Source organism: Panicum virgatum, chromosome 1N (assembly GCF_016808335.1).
Source record: "Panicum virgatum strain AP13 chromosome 1N, P.virgatum_v5, whole genome shotgun sequence".
Taxonomy (NCBI): domain Eukaryota; kingdom Viridiplantae; phylum Streptophyta; class Magnoliopsida; order Poales; family Poaceae; genus Panicum; species Panicum virgatum.
This window is the reverse complement of record NC_053145.1, coordinates 44,520,584-44,540,346: the sequence shown is the minus strand read 5'-3', so window position 1 is coordinate 44,540,346 and position 19,763 is coordinate 44,520,584. Positions and strand designations below refer to the sequence as shown.

Genomic DNA, 19,763 nt, shown 5'->3' with positions numbered 1-19,763 from the left:
GGTCTGCGAGTGGACCCAGAAGCATCAAATATGTACAAAATGGCACATCTCAAGCAAAGAACGAATTGTAATGGCATATCTTCAAATAGGTGAATGTAATGACAGATCAGTGAACTCGAGAAATTGTAATGGCACAGATCCAATTAACCCTTCTTTTATTTTATTGTTTATTTCTTCCTATTTTCTTTCTTCTTATTTTAATGCTCCAGTAAATATTTCTTCATTAATATATAATCTATCTTCCTTTACTTCTCATCTACTCTTATTATTATTCTCTATTTTATTTACTTTTTTAAATGTAGTAATAATTTATATTGTCTAATATAATTTCTCATTATTTCTTATCAATTGTTTTCCTTTTATGCTTTAATTTTTTATTACACTTTTTACCTATTCTTTCTGTACCTATATCTTTTTTATCTTTTTAAATTCTTTTGTTACTCCTTGTTGTTCAACCTATCCATTAATTTTTTATAGATAGTAATATTTTATTATGTGTTGATAATAATTGTTCTAGGTGTAAAATTTATTTTCTCGCTTGGTAGATTAAATTGATCGGCCGTGTTGACTCATTTGTTCGTGATATTTGTTCATAATATTTAATTTTTGTTTGTTATGCATTATTATTTGTTTGTTATGTCTAATTTTTTGTTCGTAAAAATAATTATTTATTCGTGTTGTTAATATTTGTTCCCAGTAGCCAAAACTAATTATTCAATATTAAAGAAATAATTTCAAAATATAGTGCAAACATAGGTAAATGTGGTTTAATTTTGAAAATCTTGTCCTTAAAAAGGATAATGGTGCAATCCAAATTTTATCTGGATGGTCAGTTTAATTGTTATAGTTTTTGTTAGTTTTAGATTTGCATGTATTTATGTGACGTCATCAATCTTGTCTAATTAGTAGGCCTAATTTATAGCCCAAAACTACATCTGTTCCCGTAGGGAATTAAAGCAAGCTGCTTCAGGCGATGGCTGGTGAAACCATCACCCGAAGTGATGGCTCATCGCTACCGCTATGCCATGATGTGCTGGTAGCTTGGTATAGTGTATTTTGCATTTAAAATGTGATGCCAAGGACTGTGCTACAGACATACATGTTGGGTAAATTCCTTGAATGAACTTCTTTCAGTCCCTCCTTTAGTTCTGAGAAGTTCAAACCTCCTTTACCTCCGATTTTATTTTCTATATCTTCTTTCGTCCTATCTTCAAGTTTGTTAGTTAACTCATGCGAACACTAACTTGTGGTTGTTCACCTAATCAGGCTATTTTCTAAGGATGTGTTTGGTTAGACTTTTGATTGTGGCTTTTGCCTTTAAAAACCACGAGTCGAACCAAAGTGGTTAGCTGTCATCCAAAGCCACCGTCAAAAATAACTTTTATCTAGTGCAAACTAAAAAAACCACTTGGACTCTCAGTTTTCACCGGCTTTTGAGTCAAAAAAAACCCCACCTGATACCGGTTCCCTTCTATTTTTCGGTCGCTCTCTCTCCTCCCTATCGCTCTCCCCACCGGCCGCCGCGCCGTACTGTTCCCCTTCCCGTCCGAGAGCCACACCACCCGGATGCTCCAGCTCGCGGGGCTCCTCCACGCGCGGGGCCTTCATCTCCATCCGCGAGTCCCTCCCCGACGAGGTCGCCGCCAGCCCCGAGGCCTTCCTCTCTCCACTCCTCCCCTGCCGCCGCCAGCCCTCATCTACTTCCTGCTCTCCACCGCTGGCCACTCCCTCTCCTTCTCCAAGAACCCAACAGCAGCAACGCACGGCGCCTCCTTTTCCCTCCCTAATTTCTCCCACGAAGAAGCTAGCAGCTGCAAGCTGCAACCCTTGCTGCTCTTTCTGATTTTCCCTCTCGGTGAAGTAATCACCTTGCTCTTTCTTCAATCAGAGCTGAGCAAGCAAACCAGAGCTGCACCATGCCGATGTCGAGCGGAGCAAGGAGGAGGAGGACACGGAGCAGCTGCCAGGAGCAACGACGCCGACAGTCCGACACCACCACGCCGTCGTTCACCCTCGAGCTGCGGTCGTCCTCACTGCCGGGAACCTCCACACCGAGCAGCACAAGCATGGGAGTCGACGCCGCTCGTGACGGGAAGCCGGCGCCCCACCTCCCTTCCGGCGTGCCGCGGCGAGCGCGACCTCCGGCGCGGGCCAGCGGCCGGCGCGAGCTCCGCCACGAGGGTGGGCGCGGGCGCGGCTCAGGCGAGCCCCTCCTGCACGGTCTTGGGGATCTCATCCCGGCACTGACTAGAGGAAGAGAAGATACATCTATGGATGATACGTGGGATCCACTTGTAAGTGAGGGGACTTCTTCAAAAGCCACAACAGCTTAACCCTTCTTCAAAAGCCACACAACAGCTTAACCAAACGGGCTTCAACCATCCCACACCAGCTTTGCGGAGCCGTTCTCTCTCAAGGTCTAGAAATTTTCACGTTAATCGGAGAAAAATAGAAAAATAAAAATTACCCACCACTGCCATTATGATAAAAAATAGCCTAAAATACTCCTTTGCCTAATTAAAAATCACCCACCAATGACATTATGAAAAATTAAATATAAAATATTATTTAGCTATGTATCAATTACAAACATATACTATTAATAAAAACTAAAGCTAACAAAAACAATCAAAATAAAATAAAAATAAGAATAAGAATAATTATATGCATAATATTATAAAAGATCAACAAATCAAATTGTTATTATAGGTAGATCATATTTGAATTATTTTAACCAACATTAAGACATAATTTACGATAATGAACAGGGTGATGTATGGTAAATAATAGTATAATCTTTAAGTAAGGATACAACAACATGCGAATTTTTGAATTTTCAATACTAGCCGCGCAAATGCGCGGGCTATACGCCTAGTTAAAAATTATATAGTCTTAAAAGGTACTCCATCTGTCCCTTTTTAACTGTCGTCGTCGGTGTGCGTGCCATAAGTTTGACTCGATTTGTAGAAAAAATGTGCAATATTTGTATCTCCAAATAAATTTGTTAAAAAACTAGATTAAAAGATCTATCTAATGATATTAATTATGTAACATAAATGTTAATATATTTTTATATAAAATTAATTAAAGTTTTTTCTCGGGAAGCGAAAGCGATAGTTATTTAGGGACGGAGGGAGTAGCCTAATCTGGTGAATTTTAATTTTAAGATCGTAAATTCTACATATATATTTTTTTGCAAAATGGATTTCTCTCCATCAGTTGTATCATTGTAAAATGTTTCTATAAATTTTGGAGATGGTTTGAAGGTCATTTTAGTCAAGTAAAGAGAGGTGAGAAGAAGAGATAGAAAATAAAATCATGATCAAAGACCGAAGTTTGAACTTTTCAGAACTAAAGAAGGGACTGCCAGTTGTTTCAGGGCCATACAAGAAATTTACCCATACATGTTCCGGACCAGAAAACCCTTCTTCTGCATGCCTTCCCCTTCCCGTCTTTGCAGCGGAATGATGGGTTGATAGGGATGAAAGTAGGAACGGAAAATTCCCGTACCGACCGATGCCGAATGCCGTTTTAACCGACCGGATATCGTATTTTTGGGGAAAAAACGGATTCGGGAAAAAATACGGGAAAAACGGCAATAACAGGATCGAAATCGGGTGACGGATTTTCCTGACCGAATTGTCGGATCCCGTTTTTAATTCGGGAAATTCCCGTAGGTATTCCCGTATAAAACCTATCACAATTTCCTGTTCGGCCCACTTCTAATTTCAACCCAGTCCACCGCTTCCCAGCCCAGCACCCCCCACCCCCGGCTGACGCCCCCACACCAGCCTCCTGTGACTCCCCCCGCGCCAGACACCCCAGACCTGAACCCTAGCCACCAGCCCCCAATCCCATCGTGCTCCGGCGGCCGGCAGCTGACGGCCCTACCCCTACCCCGCCCCCTCCCTCAACCCAATCCTGCTCCTGCCACTAGCACCCCTGCTTCTAAGGCCGGCGCCCCTGCTCCTGCGGCCGGCAAATGTGCTTGGTGGCGGGGCCCCTGCTCCTGCGGCCGGCGGACCTGCTCTGCAGTCGGTCGTCGGCGCCCCCTTCCCCTCCCTTGGTTAGTTCCTCTCTGACTCTCCCTCTCAGATCCACTCCCTCTGTACCTCACGGATTCACGATCTCCCTCTGTACCGTGTCCGTGTGCTATGTGCTTGTTGCAGGAGGACGATGTTGTGGACACTGGACAGCGATGAAGAGATGGAGGGGCCCATGTAAATGTTTTTCTCTACAACGTGTACGATGTTGATTCTTCAATACAGAAGTGATACTGTATTTTGTGTAATGAATTAATGTTGTAACCTGTGATGCCCCTGTGATGTGAACTATATCGTGGTATTAGTGCATTTACTTATCTTTGGATTATGATACTATTTGCCAGTGTATTATGTACAGTTGTATCGAGTTGAACATTTGAAGTAGTTGCATGATTTGTTATACCCGCTTTTGAGTATCGGTTCCTGACCGTTATTGATATGCTTCTGATCGAATTGTACCGATTTTGATATCCCGCATAACTGATTTTGCCGACCGAGCTTTCCCGTACATGTTTTTGTTTTCGAATTAAAATATGAAAACGAAATTGGTTAGAGTATTTTCCCGACCGATCCGATCCCGACCGCTTTCATCCCTATGGTTGACGTCAATGGCAGCGATCCCCCTTTCTTCCAAGCACTGGGGGGCAGTGCTGGATTGCTTTGGGCAGTGTATTTCTGCGAAGATATACCATTGCTAAATCGTTCATGCAAGCATATTGGTTTGGCTTATCTGTTAATGAACACTATCACTATGTGTTGTCTCGCAAAAAGAAAAGGAAAATAAACACTATGTGCTAAATTCCCTGAACTGTGACATGTTGAATGAGAAGGAAACAAGTTGATCTCTGTTTCCTATGTCATAATGCTGCATCCTTTGTTGTTATTCCCCTGTATATTTTGAACTATACTTTTGTAGCTTGCAGCAGTACAAATAGTCTAGACTGTGATACTGATAGTTTGCGAATTAATATGAAATGCAAGCTTTCTGAAATGTGACATTGATTTTTTGGCTTGCCATTTGCTCAGAATGATCTTATACTCCTGTGTCAACATTGCTAAGCTTGCAGCTCTCAGTAAGGCAGTGGCACAAAGCGATATGTCTTGGAGTATTCGGTCTTTTAATTCTTAAAGATGTGGTTAATTTCTTCCTTATCCGGATTAGGAAATGTCATAGTCCCACTTGTCGTGTTCACTTGCTGTGGATTGGGAAGGTAGGAACCTGAATGTTGTTTTCAACATTTGCTGACACCTGGACAAAGAACTTCAGTGAGCTAAGAACTTCAGGTAAAACTTTTCATGACTAATGACTAAGATCTAGGAACTATGGCATATGCTAAGAAGATGTAAAAAATGTAATTTCTTAAGAATGTTGGATCTCTGAAAGTCTGAATGCCTTCTTATAGTGGGAAAGGAAACGCTCTTGAGATCGCAGTACTAGTCATTGCTATATTTAGGCAATGGCTATCTACCGCAAACGATTCTAAATTTTCCGATGAGCAAGGCCAGCCCTCTCAGGAGAAGCTGCCCCCCAAAACTCCCGGCCATGCCGAAGCCAAAGGGGAAGGCGAAGAGGCCCGTGCCGCCGCTGCCGCGGGGGTGGGCAGGTGCTCGCTGGCGACCCGTCGCGGTGGGCGGCGGGCTTGGGCTGGCCGCCGCGGCGTACGTGGGCGTGGACTACCTGCGGCACCTGTCCCCCGCATGGCATGGGCGGCTGCGGCCGGCGCTCTGGGCGGCGCTGGCGCTCGCCACCGCCGCGCGCGCGCCTTTCTACCGCCGATGGGACGCGGAGCTCCGTGCCGCCCCGCGGTTCCTCGCCGCCTTGGTGTTCATGCTCGCGGCATTACTCTGCGAGGCCATCTCCGTGCGCTTCATCAACACCGTGCTCGGCCTCCAATGGCACCGGTTAGTTCATTCTTGTGATTGAGGCATTGCGAAACCAACCAATTTTGAACATTTTAGGATTTTTCCTGCACAAATGTGTGATTATTACATCCACGGTGCTGTTTAGATTATCGTTTAACTGCAGTCTGTAGCAGTCACTTGTATATTGAATTATGGTAAACTGAATTTAGAAGAAGCATGCCTTAGGAAATAGCTAGCAATGTGGAAATTCGGCATTTTTTTATGTTGATTGTTATGACATTGAAATTCACTGCCTTATACATGGATAAGTTGTGATTGTTCACACAAACGTCGGATTTGGTCATGTGGCGAGCTCCTCTCTTCTACTCTGGCATTTCGGAATCGGGGAAGTCACTGCTGTCTGCTGCTACCAATGCTCATTGGATTACTTCCTTCTCGTGCTTTAGGCGTTGCGAAACCGACTAAATATTTGAACAGTTTAGGATTTTTCTTACGCAAATGTGTGATTATTAGTTTATTATACATCCATGGTGGCATCACTGCATAAGCCTTTTTGGGTATACGAATGCATCTGTCCATGGTCAGGACTCTTGTTGTACATCAACCAATTTTAGACAAGAACTAAAGAAATTGTGTTTCCATTATCTAATGATTCTGCATAGATTGTTCATTCCAGTTAAAAATTGAATGTTTTCTTTAGTTAGCATGAATGGTATCTTAAATCTGCAACCTGTTCTCAGACACATGTTCTTTTTTAAAAACTTAGGCTAATAGTGGCTTTATTTATTCTTCCTCCCCAACCCGGGAATTAGACATTCTCTAATATTGTAGACCTTTACAGACCAGTTTTTGTCTTTTTATCAGCTTCCTTAGTGTTTATCTTTAGATATTTCAGTGCGAACAGTATTCTGCACTTCTGAAACATAATAACTCTTCACTACCAAAAGAGCTACACTAAGACAGGCCCACTGTTTATCAACAGATCTACTGCTCCTCTTCCTGACACTGGCCAGTGGATCCTTCTAGCTTTGAATGAGAAGCTTCCTCAAACTGTGGTTGATCTACTGAGAGCTCGCATCATCGCTCTTCATCATTACTTGATGTTGTTTATCATGTTGGGTTTTTCGGCATTGTTTGACTGCATCAAAGGTCCAGGACTCGGTATAGGCTCAAGGTATATGTTCACCATGGCAGTTGGGCGTTTGCTCCGGACCATGACATTTCTTGCTACGATTCTTCCGTCTGCGCGACCTTGGTGTGCTGAAGCTCGATATCAAATACCTGACTATCCCCATCCTTGGGCACAGAAATATTACGTTCCTTATGCTTCTGATAGGATGATGATCTGGAGGGTCATGAAACAGGACATGCCATACGGTCAGTACATTCAGCTTATTATTACCCTTTCTGTTAACTGTTATAGGTATACTGCTGCTTTGATAGACTAGTATGAGCTCATTTTCTTTTCGTCCTTCCTGATTATAGCTACTCTTCAAGATTACCCTGATGAGTATAATCCTGATTGGGGATTGATGAGCTTCTTAGTAGACATTTTGAGACCAAGCACTGGAGAGGGGCCTTCATGGTATCATTTGCTGAAGAAATCAAGTGGTGGTTGCAGTGATCTTCTGTATAGTGGACATATGCTTGTTGCTGTCCTAACTGCTATGGCATGGACGGTATGTAATTTTCATCTTCCCAGTTGATCAGATTGTTAATGTCATGTGTTCAATTAACCCTCCGGTTCCTCCATTCCTGCTGCAGCTGAAATCAATTTTTAACTTGTCAGAATCATCCTATTTAGGGATATGTGCAACAACAACAACAACAACAACAACAACAACAACAACGTAGCCTTTTTTTCGCAAGCAAGTTGGGGTAGGCTAGAGATGAAACCCGAAAGAAATAAGTTCAAGGTTCAGGCACATTGATAGCTAGTCTCCAAGCGCTCCTATCCAAATCTATCTCTTTAGAAATATTTAGGGATATGTGCACAGGAAAAAAAGTGATAGACTTGTCCATCCTATATATAAATATCATTTTAACACCTTAACTCCTTATCCGCCTATGTTGCCTCACAGGAAGCATATGGGGGATGGAGCTCTATTGTGATATGGTTCCTCGTCGTCCATAGTGCTCAGAGGGAGATACGGGAGCGCCATCATTACAGCGTTGACTGCATTGTAGCAATCTACGTTGGAATACTCTTGTGGAGGATGACTGGATTCCTCTGGTCTGCAAGGGAGACCAATCGATCCAGAAGGATTGCCAAGCTTGATGAGGTTCAGAACAGACTATTCCGCGCTGCAAAGGATTCAGACATCCTTGAAGTAAGGAGCCTGCTAGGTGAAGTTGAGTTGGCTGGTCAAGAAAAGAAGTGCTTTTCACAGTGCATCATCTTCTCCTTCGCCACAGCTATGATTGTTTTTACCCTATTGTTTGTTCTCCTGGCATTCACATTAACCAATGATGGATGATTTCTCGATGTCCCACCAGTTTTGGTATTCCCCGATCCTTTTAGGAGGAGCTTAATTTAGTCAGCTTAGTGAGTTGAAAGTTATGGATTTTTCAGTTGAAAAAAGGCGATAGGCTGTTTAGGGCAGTGTGGGAGGAGGGTACATAGTGGTGCCAAGGGGCCGAGGGGGGCGGCAATAAATGTGAAGGATTTTTCTACCTACAAATAATCTGAGTATCACTTCTTTTGACAGGGGCAGCCAGCTACTTGCATAAAACGTATTGTCAGCTGAATTGTATAGCTGAACTCCTGGTTCCATTAGAAATACTAGTGTTTAAGCCGAGCTGTATATGCATATGCAACTCGTCTTTTGAAAAAGCATTGTATCAGTTGACTATATAGGATAACTGCCTCATATTCTAACTTGTGCACCCATCGGTGATTTTCCCTTTGTTTCTACTAGTGTTGCTACTTGGAAATAGTCTGCAACTATGTTTGGTTTAGTGCCTTCCAATTGCAATAGAGGCCGGGTTATACAATGTCCTGTATGTATGTAGCATCAGTTCCACATTTTCACTGGCTAGTTTTTGTTCCTTAGAATTTCCTCGGGTTGGATCTGAGGAAATATTTTGTACAGACCAAGTCCTCGATGTGTCCTCGGTGTGTTCAAGGCTCCCCATTCAAACCACTGCAACTTTATGTATTATGAACTGAAAATGACGGCCGTCATGCTGCCAATTCTCTGGCGCAAATGTTAACAATACCCCCCAAAAAAAAGGCAATCTGGATCAGAGAATGGGATTTACATCCTTAGCTCTGAAGAAAACTGGTGAGGTGGACATTTCCCTTTGGCTCCATTGGGACCGATGCAACCGGTGCTGTGCGTTGAACTGACAATAACTAGGTCATCAGATCACCTCGTGGGTTCACAATCACAATGAGGGATTAAGACTTGAAATGATAACGCGTTCCCGTTTTCCAACCCCCCACGGAAAGTAGCAAGTAGCAGCCAATGGTCTGGACCTCTTCTCCTCTCATAGCCGATTACAGGTTTAAGTCACCGATTAGCTAGAAGCCTAGAATTCATATATACATTTAGAAAAAAAAAAGTCAAAATGACCTATAAATTGGAACGGAGGAAGTACTGAATTAAAAAAAAATCAAAATGAAGGTCATTTTAATTTTTTTTATAAATCAACCTTATGTAACTTTAACCAATTTTTTTTTTAAAAAAGTACACCATTATCCATAACATTAAATAATTTTTCCCGGTTAAATCAACATATATGAAGAAAAAGAAGTCGCAATCACGGACCATTTCAGCTAGCATCAAACTTTCGGACTTTCGGTGTTGCTGATATCGGTTTGGAGAAGTTTTAAAAGCTCTGGCAACCGCGCGCTGAAAACATCGCTGCGGTGCGCAGCACGATTAGGACGCCTAGTTTGTCCCTGGTCAGTGGGTCATTTAACAATCACAAGTGCAGAGATGGCGGTGCTTGACTGACCCCGGCGGTGGTGTTATTGGAAGAGCAGACGGAGGGTTCGTTGGTTCCTCGCCCCGTCGTCTCGTTTCGCCCTATAAATAATACCCGGTGGTTTCCCGGTTCGTATCCATCACCACACGAAGCTCGATCGACCGGCTTTCCAGTTTCAGTTCCCCCGTAGAGAGGTAAACAGGCAGCTGATCATCAACACCCGGAGACCGGCGGCGATGGCCGACGAGAAGAAGCACCACCACCTGTTCCACCGCCACAAGGACGGCGAGGAGGAGGCCGGCGAGGTGGACTACGAGAAGAAGGAGAAGCACCACAAGCACCTGGAGCAGCTCGGCGGGCTCGGCGCCATCGCCGCCGGCGCATACGCCATCGTACGTAGCTCGATCGATCGATCTCGCCGACCACTGCCGCTCGATCTCCTTGCTTATTGTATTTGTTTATTTGTGTGTGTTTGTTTTGGTGTGTATGCTGAAATAAACGCGCGACTCTGATCTCCGGGTGATGCGAAATGCAGCACGAGAAGCACAAGGCGAAGAAGGACCCCGAGAACGCGCACGGGCACAAAGTGAAGGAGGAGGTGGCGGCGGTGGCGGCGCTGGGCGCGGCGGGGTTCGCGTTCCACGAGCACCACCAGAAGAAGGACGCCAAGAAGCACGCTGCTGACGACAACTGATAGATGACGACGGGGTGGGCCTGGCATGCCTGCCTGCGGCCTGCTTCGCCACTTGTCTTGTCGTGCTTTGTGGTTGCGAGATTATTGTTGTTTCGTCGCAGTTCTTCTCTTCTTCCGCCTTGTGCTCGATGGATCCGTAGATGTACCATGCGTATCCGTAAAATAACTGTGCTTTTCATGTCAGATTGCTCCTCGCGGCAGCTCCGATCCCTGCGTGTGTAATATAATAGTATTTTTTTCGACGAATGCTCGTGTGATATAGAAGTATCTCTTCTCTATCTCTTTTTTACTATTAAAATAATTAAAAGTGATGTTTTTCTGATTTCCACGTGCGATCTTCAACGCCCGCCCGCAAATCTCGCCGCGCACATCGCCCGCCAGCTTCTCCCACCGCTCGCACGACCTCCGCTCGCTCGCACGCCCGCAGGCCGGCCACCGCCGCCGCCGCAGGCCGCGCCAGCTAGCGATTAAGGAGCAAAGGGTGGCAAAATTTTTCGTCTTTCGTCCGGCACCGTCGTACGTCGCCGCTCTTGACGACCCTTCCTCCGCGGCTCCGCGGCGGACGTCGCCCCCCACCCAACTCCCCGTTTCAAGGACCAGTAATCTCGCACCCTTTTCACCGCGCCGTCTGCGCCGCCGCCGGTGTCGCCGATCCGTGCCGCCGCTCCGCGCGCGGACCTTCCGTACCTCGCCGCCGCTCCATCCCGGCCGCCTGCCGTCCCTGCCGCTCCATCCGTGTAGCACTGGCTTCCGTTCGTTCCCCTCACCTCCGGTCATCCATTCCCCTCCCCTATCGACCATCGACCTGCCACCGCCTGCCAGGCACCATGGCCCCCGCACGGATGAGTACCTCCAGGAGTCCAGGTTATTCTCTGATTCATGACGCCCGTATATTTGTAACCAATCGCCCGACATGATTTTTCTTTTTATCCCCGTGATGAACCTGCAACAGTCCAATAGCAAATTAAGATTTCACCTGTGGATCCTCTCGGCCGCGTGACTTCACCTCAGTTCTACAGATTGACTTCAGATCGACGCGTGCTCATGGATGAATAGTTGGTAATTCCCCTACCGGCTCAAGGTACTCTTCAATTTTCTCATCTTCTTCTGTTCCTACGGTTAATTTCTGTCCATGGTCAATTAGGATTTTTGTTGTTAATTTCTGTCCAATAGCAAATTCCTACGGTTACTAATGAGCGCCCGAAACCTTGATATATATACAGTATGAAGATCATGCAAGTTAGGTTCGATCCCATTGCTTTGCAAAATGAACCAGCTTTTGCTTAGTTTTCTGAAATCTTATTGTTAGATTCTCTCTACTTAACCTACGTTTACTGAACTCCATGCTTAGGTCCTTTTTCTGCAGATTTGTACACCTGATTACAATGCTACATTAGCGACATGTTTTAATGGACTAATGTTCAACTGCACAATTAATCTTTAAGGGCTTCAAGTCTATTTGCTAAACATAAGACATCTGCTTTGAATTGCTGCATTTCAAATCATTGAACATCAAAAGAGACCCATCAGATGCATGCTGTGATGAGAGTATGTCCACAAATATATTACAGCATGCTGCAGATGTCTTTTTACATGCTTTCTAAAATATATTTGGTTTAATCATTGAAAATGTGTTTCCTGTCTAAATCCTTTTAATGGTTAACATCATTCCATCATTTAAATGCTGGCATTGCCCTGCTCCTGTATGTGCCCATTCAGCCATCTCCTATGGCCAAGCTTCTTCATTGTCAACGTTTTAATTTATTTCTAGAACTGAGAACCGCCATCATTTAGTGAATAAGGAAGACAATGACCAGTTCAACATACCGCATGAACAAATCTAAAGAACGCATATGTGCAAGTTCATGCTGATTTATTTTCAACCTCTTGCACAACTAGAATCAGAAATTCATTATGAAGAACAAAAATATTGCTAGCACTGGCATTCATGTGTATTTGACTGCATCTAAAACCATATGTCCTCGTGTCAATTGTACCATGCTTCTATAATTGGTTTATGTTTCTTTTGATCTTGGTTAGTTGCAGCTCAGTGGCTTGCTCTCGGTGGTTGTAGAAACAGACCCACCGCGCTCACTGACATCCAGCCAATGGCACCAATGGAACTTGGTTGATTCTCGCCTGCTCCCTCGGTGCTGACTTGCAGCATCCATCCTGGCCAAATTGTACTTAGTTGTGATGCTTTGTTGATCTGGTGAGCTGTTCGGAGGGGTGGCACGGCCATGAGCAATTCTCACGCTGATTCGCGGAACGTGATGGTGTGGGACCGAAGACGGCGACCAGAGGGGGGGTGAATGGGAGCCGATCAAAATTTCTTCTGAAATTCAAACCGTCGGCCTATATCCCAAAACCACCGCAAATCCTCGAACCTAGATCAGCGAGAATAGCTATGAACAAGCTATCTCGAAGCAAAAGACCCGAGTCGCAAAGCGGAAGCAAAACAAGAAAACTTCTCAAACTGTGGCTCTACCTGAGTCAGACCGGTCTGACCGCTTGCCCGGACCGGTCAGACCGGTTGGGCTGGGATTTGAAAATACCGATCGGTCAGACCGGTTTCACAGACCGGTTAGACCGGTTGCTCCCAGACAGCCCGCGAACAAAAGCTCCAAATCGCAAATCTTGAGCAAACGAAGTCCAAATCTCATCAAACTTGGAGGAAAGCGTCGTAACTACCCCATGAACATATCCCCAAAAGATCTCTCCCGAAGGATCAACAGATCGTGAGAAATCGAGGGAGAATCGAGGAGGATTGGGGTTTTCTCAAGAACACGAAATCGACAATCCGTGAGAACTCATGATTCCAGGGAGTGTAGCACTAGGCTAGATGCATGAGAATCATTGCAAAGAGTTCATTAAACCACGGAAACAAGGATAGTTTTCCTCCAACCAAGAATCGCACCAAAAGAGAAGAATTGAAACCAAAACGCAAAGGAGGAAGGGAGGACGAGATGATCAGCACATACAAGTGAACTCAGCAGATTCAAAAGCCCTGAGGGCACGAGGAGGATAGGGCCTCCTTTCCCAATCAAATCCCTTACAAGGTTTCAACAATCCATGGACAAAAACAACTCAAACGAGAGGAACAGGGGAAGAGAAACACAGGGGCGACGGCCTGGAGAAACAGAGAGTCCACGAACGAGTTACAAAAGTCGCAATTAACCTAACACAAGTGAAGGGGTATTTATACCCGCGGGACCGGTCAGACCGGTTGGTTAGACCAGTCAGACCAGTGCTAGGGACCGGTCAGACCAGTTGGCCTGCAGCACCCCCTGTACAACGATCTCATCCGACGGCCGAGGTTCTTTCTTCGAAATGAAGTCTTCTCCGCGATGCCGCCGTCTTGATGAAGATCCAGTCCGCGGTTTTGGAGGGTCCGCGAAATCCGGGTAGATGGCCGGTTTTGAGAAAACCGCCAAAACCTCACGCGCGGGAAGATTCCCGCCTCCACGCCGTGGCCCTAGACGCCGTTCCCGCCTCGGCCTTCTGACAGCCCTAGACGCCGCCCGACACCCGTCACCTCCTCGCCCGCAGCGAGGCCCTAGACGCCGTCGACGCCCGTCGCCTCCGTCAGTCCCGAGACCGACGCCCGTGCCTCCACGACTTGGCGTCTTCAACCGCCGTCCGCCTCCTTGGTTTTGTGGCGCAAACCAAGAAACCCGCCTTCCGTCGCCGCTTGCGCCCTCGATCCAGGAGTGGACGCCACAGCTGCCGCCCAGTCCGAGCTCCGGTCCCGGCTGCCCTTCACCGCCGTCCACCGCACGGTCCATCGGCCACAGCACCTCCACGGCAGCTCCCCGTCGACACTCGACGCCAGTGTACCTGCAATCCAAAGACCAAGCACACGATCACACCGCACGGTTGACAATTCACTCATCACAAGCAGGATAGAGTACTCAACATTCCTCAATCTCCCCCTTGATGAGTGCATTGTCAACACACCACCTGAAACCAGAGAAGTGATAAAAATAGAAGCAAGAAAGCGAAGAACTCAAGCAAGTGACAAAAAGCTCAGAAAGGCAAGAACAGTCACTTACTCAAGCACAGATCGATCCCCTAAGACAAGGGTAACGGCTCGACGCAATCGATCAAAAGCCAAAACATGACTCCTCAAAGACAGAGATAACGCTCGACGCAGTCATGCAAGAAGCAGAGGGAAAATAAGGAAACCAAGAGCCAAAACCAAAGCAGAAACTCCCCAAGCAAAATTTTTCCCTCTCACAAGTGCAACTCTCCCAAAATGATGCACTCACAAAGTCCTGTGCACAACAAGTTTTTTAAAAATCAAACAAGTCTCCCCCTTTGTTCGATCACTTCTCTCAAAATTCTCCCCCTTGTTGGCACATGCACACATCAAGTCTAAAAAGACCTTAAAACTCCCCCTGAAGCTGAAACTCCCCCTGAATAGATGCTATGCAATGAATGCAATGCAGGAGGTGTAAGTGAAAGCATTCAGGGATACAAAGATACGAGCAACATCTAGTCTCAAGCACGTGTGCATCCATAAACAGGACCTGAATCTAGCTCAAAAGGGTATATCAAATCAGTCTAGAGCTAGGCAAGTTCAGTTTAGGAGAAATAAAAGCATCACCCATAATCCAGCACTAACAAGTAGGGAATGGAAAGCAGTGCTACTCAAACTCATACAGGTGAGCCAAACTCAGCCAAAACAAGTTGCAAACATTCATTTTTCAATCAAATTTATCTCAATCAATTCTTAATGCCAGGGGTTGAAAGCTTGTCATGCTTTACTTAGCAACGAGGCCAAGCCTATGCCAAAAGACAATCAGAAGCTTAAAGCACTCGTTTCAGTCATGCACAGCCTTGCCCGGGTTCTCACAAGTGCAAAGTGAGCCATCCCGAAAGTTCGATCAGTGCGACAAGCAATCCCACCTGGATCTTTTCCATCCATTACCAGAACCGTTCAAGCAATTTTATTAGATTTAGATCATTTCAAGTATGAATTGCTGAACTAAAAGCCACACTAGCATGAATAAAATAGCAAAGCATATCAACACGCCCTAACATGCTAGTAGCCAAGACAGGGTGATCATGTTTTCAGATTTTCAAATCAAAATAGCTTAACTCAGATGATGTCATATACACAATGGAGCAAGCTATACATGATCAAGTTTATCAACTCAAACTAGCAGGCACTAGAAGATCATAGCAATGTATTCAAGAATGCTAGTGCAAGTGAGACAATGCAAGATGCAAACATGTACAATGCATATGCACAATGCAACTACCAAACCTAGAAAACAAAGAGAAGCAAAACAAAGACCTACCAAGCTAACCAAAACAAAAGTCAGCGATCAAAATGGGTAACAAACCCCAAGCTCCCCTCGCAAGCGAGCAAAGGTGTCCTGCTCTAGCGGTTTGGTGAGGATATCTGCAGTTTGCCTCTCAGAAGGGACATGGATCAAGTCTATGTGTCCTCTCTCATGGTTGTCTCGCAGGAAATGGAATCGGATGTCTATGTGCTTGGTTCTGGAGTGTAGGACAGGGTTCTTTGCAATGCTAATGGCTGACATGTTGTCTACAAAGATGGGAACCCTACCGAAACTCAAGCCATAATCCTGCAAGGTTTGTTTCATCCAAAGTATCTGGGAGCAGCAGCTAGCAGCGGCAACATACTCAGCTTCTGTGGAAGAAAGCGTTACGCTAGCCTGCTTGCGAGAGGACCAAGACACCAAAGATGTACCGAGAAATTGACAAGTGCCGGATGTCGACTTGCGATCCAACCGACACCCACCGAAATCGGCATCAGAAAAGCCCACCAAAACCAGAGATGAATCCGCAGAATACCAAAGACCAAACTCAGGGGTGAATTTCAGATACCTGAAGATGCGTTTCACCACCTGCATGTGGGAGGTGCGCGGAGAAGCCTGGTAGCGCGCACAAAGGTAGACGCCGAACTGGATGTCCGGTCGCGTCGCCGTCAGGTACAGGAGCGAGCCGATCATGCTCCTGTACTCCTTCTGGTCCACCGCCTCGCCGTCCAAGTCCTCATCAAGCGCCGTAGATGTACTGATCGGAGTCGGCTGAGGAGACAAGTCGCTCATGTCGAACTTCCGCAGCAAGTCTCTAGTGTACTTGGCTTGATGGACAAAAGTGCCCTGAGGAGTCTGCTTGATCTGCAGCCCGAGAAAGAACTGCAGCTCACCCATCATGCTCATCTCGAACTCCCTGGACATCTGCTCAGAAAACTTGTACACAAGAGCGTGAGAAGAGCCACCAAAGATAATATCATCCACGTATATCTGAACTAAAAGAAAATCAGTGCCAGATCGCATGAGGAACAAAGTTTTATCAACACATCCCATTTTAAAGCCCTGAGCCAGCAAAAAGGTTTTCAATCTATCATACCAAGCTCTAGGTGCCTGTTTCAAACCGTAAAGAGCTTTCTGAAGTTTATAAACACGGTTTGGAAACTTGGGATTTTCGAAGCCAGGGGGTTGCTTTACATAAACCTCTTCTTCGATAAAACCATTCAAGAAGGCAGATTTAACATCCATTTGGAAAACCTTAAAACCCTTGGAAGCAGCAAATGCAAGAAAGATTCGAATAGCCTCCAAACGAGCAACAGGAGCAAAGGTTTCCTCAAAATCAATACCCTCTTTTTGGCAAAATCCCTGGGCAACAAGACGAGCCTTGTTTCGAACAACCAAACCATCCTCACCCTGCTTGTTTTTGAAAACCCACTTCGTTCCGATGGGATTACAAGCAGGTGGAGGCTCGACCAAAACCCAAACTTGGTTTCTTTCAAAATTTTCGAGTTCCTCATGCATGGCATTGACCCAATTAGAATCAGAAAGAGCGTGTCCAATATCTTTGGGCTCAAAAGATGCAACAAACGCTGAATGAGCAAAGCCAGCGATACTTGTTACCTTGGACCTGGTGACTCGCTCGTTGAGATCACCTAGCATATGTTGAGGTGGATGGCGACGCTGAATGTGTCGCGGTGCTTCCCGTGTCGAAGTCGCCTACTCCTCAACCAAAGCTGGTGCCTCCTCAGAATCAGCTGTTGTAGCCTGAGTCACCTCCTCGAACAACCCCCGTGAAGTAGACGTAGTCGGATCGGGGCCGTCTTCATCGTCCGAGCTCGTAGCAGAGATAGCTGGGTCCACAGCACGCGTGGTAGCCTCAGCCTCGCCATCTGCAGCTTCTTCCTCCTCATCTTCAAAGATGGAGGTGCCGAGCTCATCATCTCCTGCAACTTCAAAGACAGAAGAATTGCACGGTGCAGTCTCGTCGAAAGTGACTTCACAAGTCTCTCTGACGATGTTAGTATCAATAATCAGCACACGGTACGCTCTAGAGTGAGAAGCATAACCGAGAAAAACACCGTCAGACGAGCGAGACTCAAACTTATCAAGATTTCCATCTTTCAGCACAAAGCACCGGCAACCGAAAACTCTGAGATGGTCAACACGGGGCTGGCGTCCAAACCACAACTCATAAGAAGTCCTGTGCATGAAAGCACGCAAGAAAATGCGGTTGGGCACATAACAAGCGGTGTTAACCGCCTCAGCCCAGTATTTGCGAGGAGTCCTATGCTCATCGAGCATCATCCTTACCATCTCCACCAGCGTCCGATTCTTCCGCTCTACAACTCCATTCTGCTGTGGAGTGTAGGGAGAAGAATACTGATGTTCAAGCCCTTGATCACTGCAAAAGGCGTCAAAACGAGCGTTTTTGAATTCTGTGCCATTGTCAGAGCGGATCGCTCGCATGGCCTGGGGTAGCTCGTTTTTCAACCTCAAGATCAAGTCTCGAACAAACTCGAAAGCCTCATCCTTGGTTCTCATGAAAAAGACCCAAGAATAGCGAGAAAAGTCGTCCACAATCACAAGCACATACCACTTCCCACCAACAGACATCACCCTGGAAGGACCGACAATGTCCATGTGTAGCAACTCTCCAGGGTGAGAGGTCATCACCTGATTAACAGGCGGATGTGAAGCGGCAATCATCTTACCGTGACGACAAGGATGGCAAACAAGGTTCTTCTCAAACTTCAATTTGGGCAATCCTCGGATCAGGCCAAGTGAGCTCAGTCTCGACAACAAATCGAAGCTCAAATGTCCTAGTCTCCTATGCCACTTCCATAAATCAGAAGAAGGACCAGCCATCAAGCAATGAGAAGGGCCAAAAGGAGTTCCAGAGAAGTCAACCAAGAAAACTCGATCGCGAGGTGTAATCCGGCAAACCAAATCTCCCCTGGAATTCAAAACACGCGAACAACCCTCCTTAAAGCGAACCTCAAACCCCTCATCAAGAAGTTGCGAGACAGAGAGCAAATTAAAACCAAGATTCGAAACCAAAGCAACCTCTCTCAGGGTAAAGCGATCAGAAACCCGAACAGCGCCAAGTCCACGTACCTTTCCTCTTCCATTATCCCCGAACACAATGTACTCCTTTGAGCACATCGGGGTGAGGCTATAGAACCATTTGTCATTTCCGGTCATGTGGCGCGAACAACCGGAGTCCATGATCCACCTGTTCTCCAAGCCTCCGACCTGCACATCAGTAGTGAGACAAAGGGTGAGCAAATGTCTCAACACTGGGGTTAGCAAAGTGAGAAGCAAACCAGTGTCGAGCCATTTGCTCTACAGAAGGGTTAGCAAAATCAGACAAAGCGTATCCCCCATCCCGTCTACCGCGTGACTGACGAACACCACCGCGAGGAAAGCGTGGAGCCTCAAAACCTCCTCCAAAGCCTCGGTCTCGTGATCCATAGCCGTACTGAAAACGACCAGGAGCACTGCCGGCAAAGCGACCACCTGCTGGAGCACGGTAACCACCACTGTCTCCCTGACCTTCACCTACACGGCGCGTCCTAGCATCTCGCCTATCACCACGCCGAGAAAGACCATGCACCCGAGCAGAGTACATGTCCGCGTTCTGTCTCTCCTGCTCTCTCCTCACAGCCCGCTTCCTCCTGAAGCAAAACTCCTCCAAGTGACCTTCCCTATCACAGAACTCGCAGTGGTACCTCACCTCACGCTTGGGAGGTGGAGGTCTAGCCTGCGGACGGGGAGGAGCAGCCCTCTTCTTCTGGGCAACCTGGGCTGTGGCAGCAGGGAGCGTGTCGAGGGAGTTCCTCAGCTCATTGGGCTTTGGAACCCAAACCTGCTTCTGCGGAGGTGCTTTTGGTGGTTCTTTAAGCACACCATCCGCGGGGTCAACAAGCGAAGGCTGCGTGCTCGTGCTAG

The 19,763-nt window shown here is 46.3% G+C and overlaps 2 protein-coding genes across 2 annotated transcripts; both read left to right on the top strand.

Moving 5' to 3' along the window:
* Positions 1-4,682: 4,682 nt before the first annotated feature.
* On the top strand, positions 4,683-8,619 carry LOC120656013. The gene is made up of 4 exons (XM_039934001.1): positions 4,683-5,945; positions 6,889-7,283; positions 7,392-7,585; positions 7,988-8,619. The coding sequence occupies exons 1-4, from the start codon at positions 5,536-5,538 to the stop codon at positions 8,381-8,383; spliced, it is 1,395 nt and encodes a 464-aa protein (XP_039789935.1). The 5' UTR covers positions 4,683-5,535; the 3' UTR covers positions 8,384-8,619.
* A 1,215-nt stretch (positions 8,620-9,834) lies between these two features.
* On the top strand, positions 9,835-10,776 carry LOC120656012 (abscisic stress-ripening protein 3-like). Its single transcript, XM_039934000.1, has 2 exons — positions 9,835-10,228; positions 10,372-10,776. Exons 1-2 carry the CDS (start codon positions 10,073-10,075, stop codon positions 10,528-10,530), a joined length of 315 nt encoding a protein of 104 aa, XP_039789934.1. The 5' UTR covers positions 9,835-10,072; the 3' UTR covers positions 10,531-10,776.
* Positions 10,777-19,763: the final 8,987 nt, after the last annotated feature.

Bases quoted from the DNA above. Each gene is read 5' to 3' on its own strand.
- LOC120656013 (XM_039934001.1), top strand. From the start codon at position 5,536: ATGAGCAAGGCCAGCCCTCTCAGGAGAAGCTGCCCCCCAAAACTCCCG. The intron at 7,284-7,391 runs GTCAGTACATTC...TCCTGATTATAG, and splicing joins GAAACAGGACATGCCATACG to CTACTCTTCAAGATTACCCT. The intron at 7,586-7,987 runs GTATGTAATTTT...GTTGCCTCACAG, and splicing joins TAACTGCTATGGCATGGACG to GAAGCATATGGGGGATGGAG.
- LOC120656012 (XM_039934000.1), top strand. From the start codon at position 10,073: ATGGCCGACGAGAAGAAGCACCACCACCTGTTCCACCGCCACAAGGAC. The intron at 10,229-10,371 runs GTACGTAGCTCG...TGCGAAATGCAG, and splicing joins CCGCCGGCGCATACGCCATC to CACGAGAAGCACAAGGCGAA.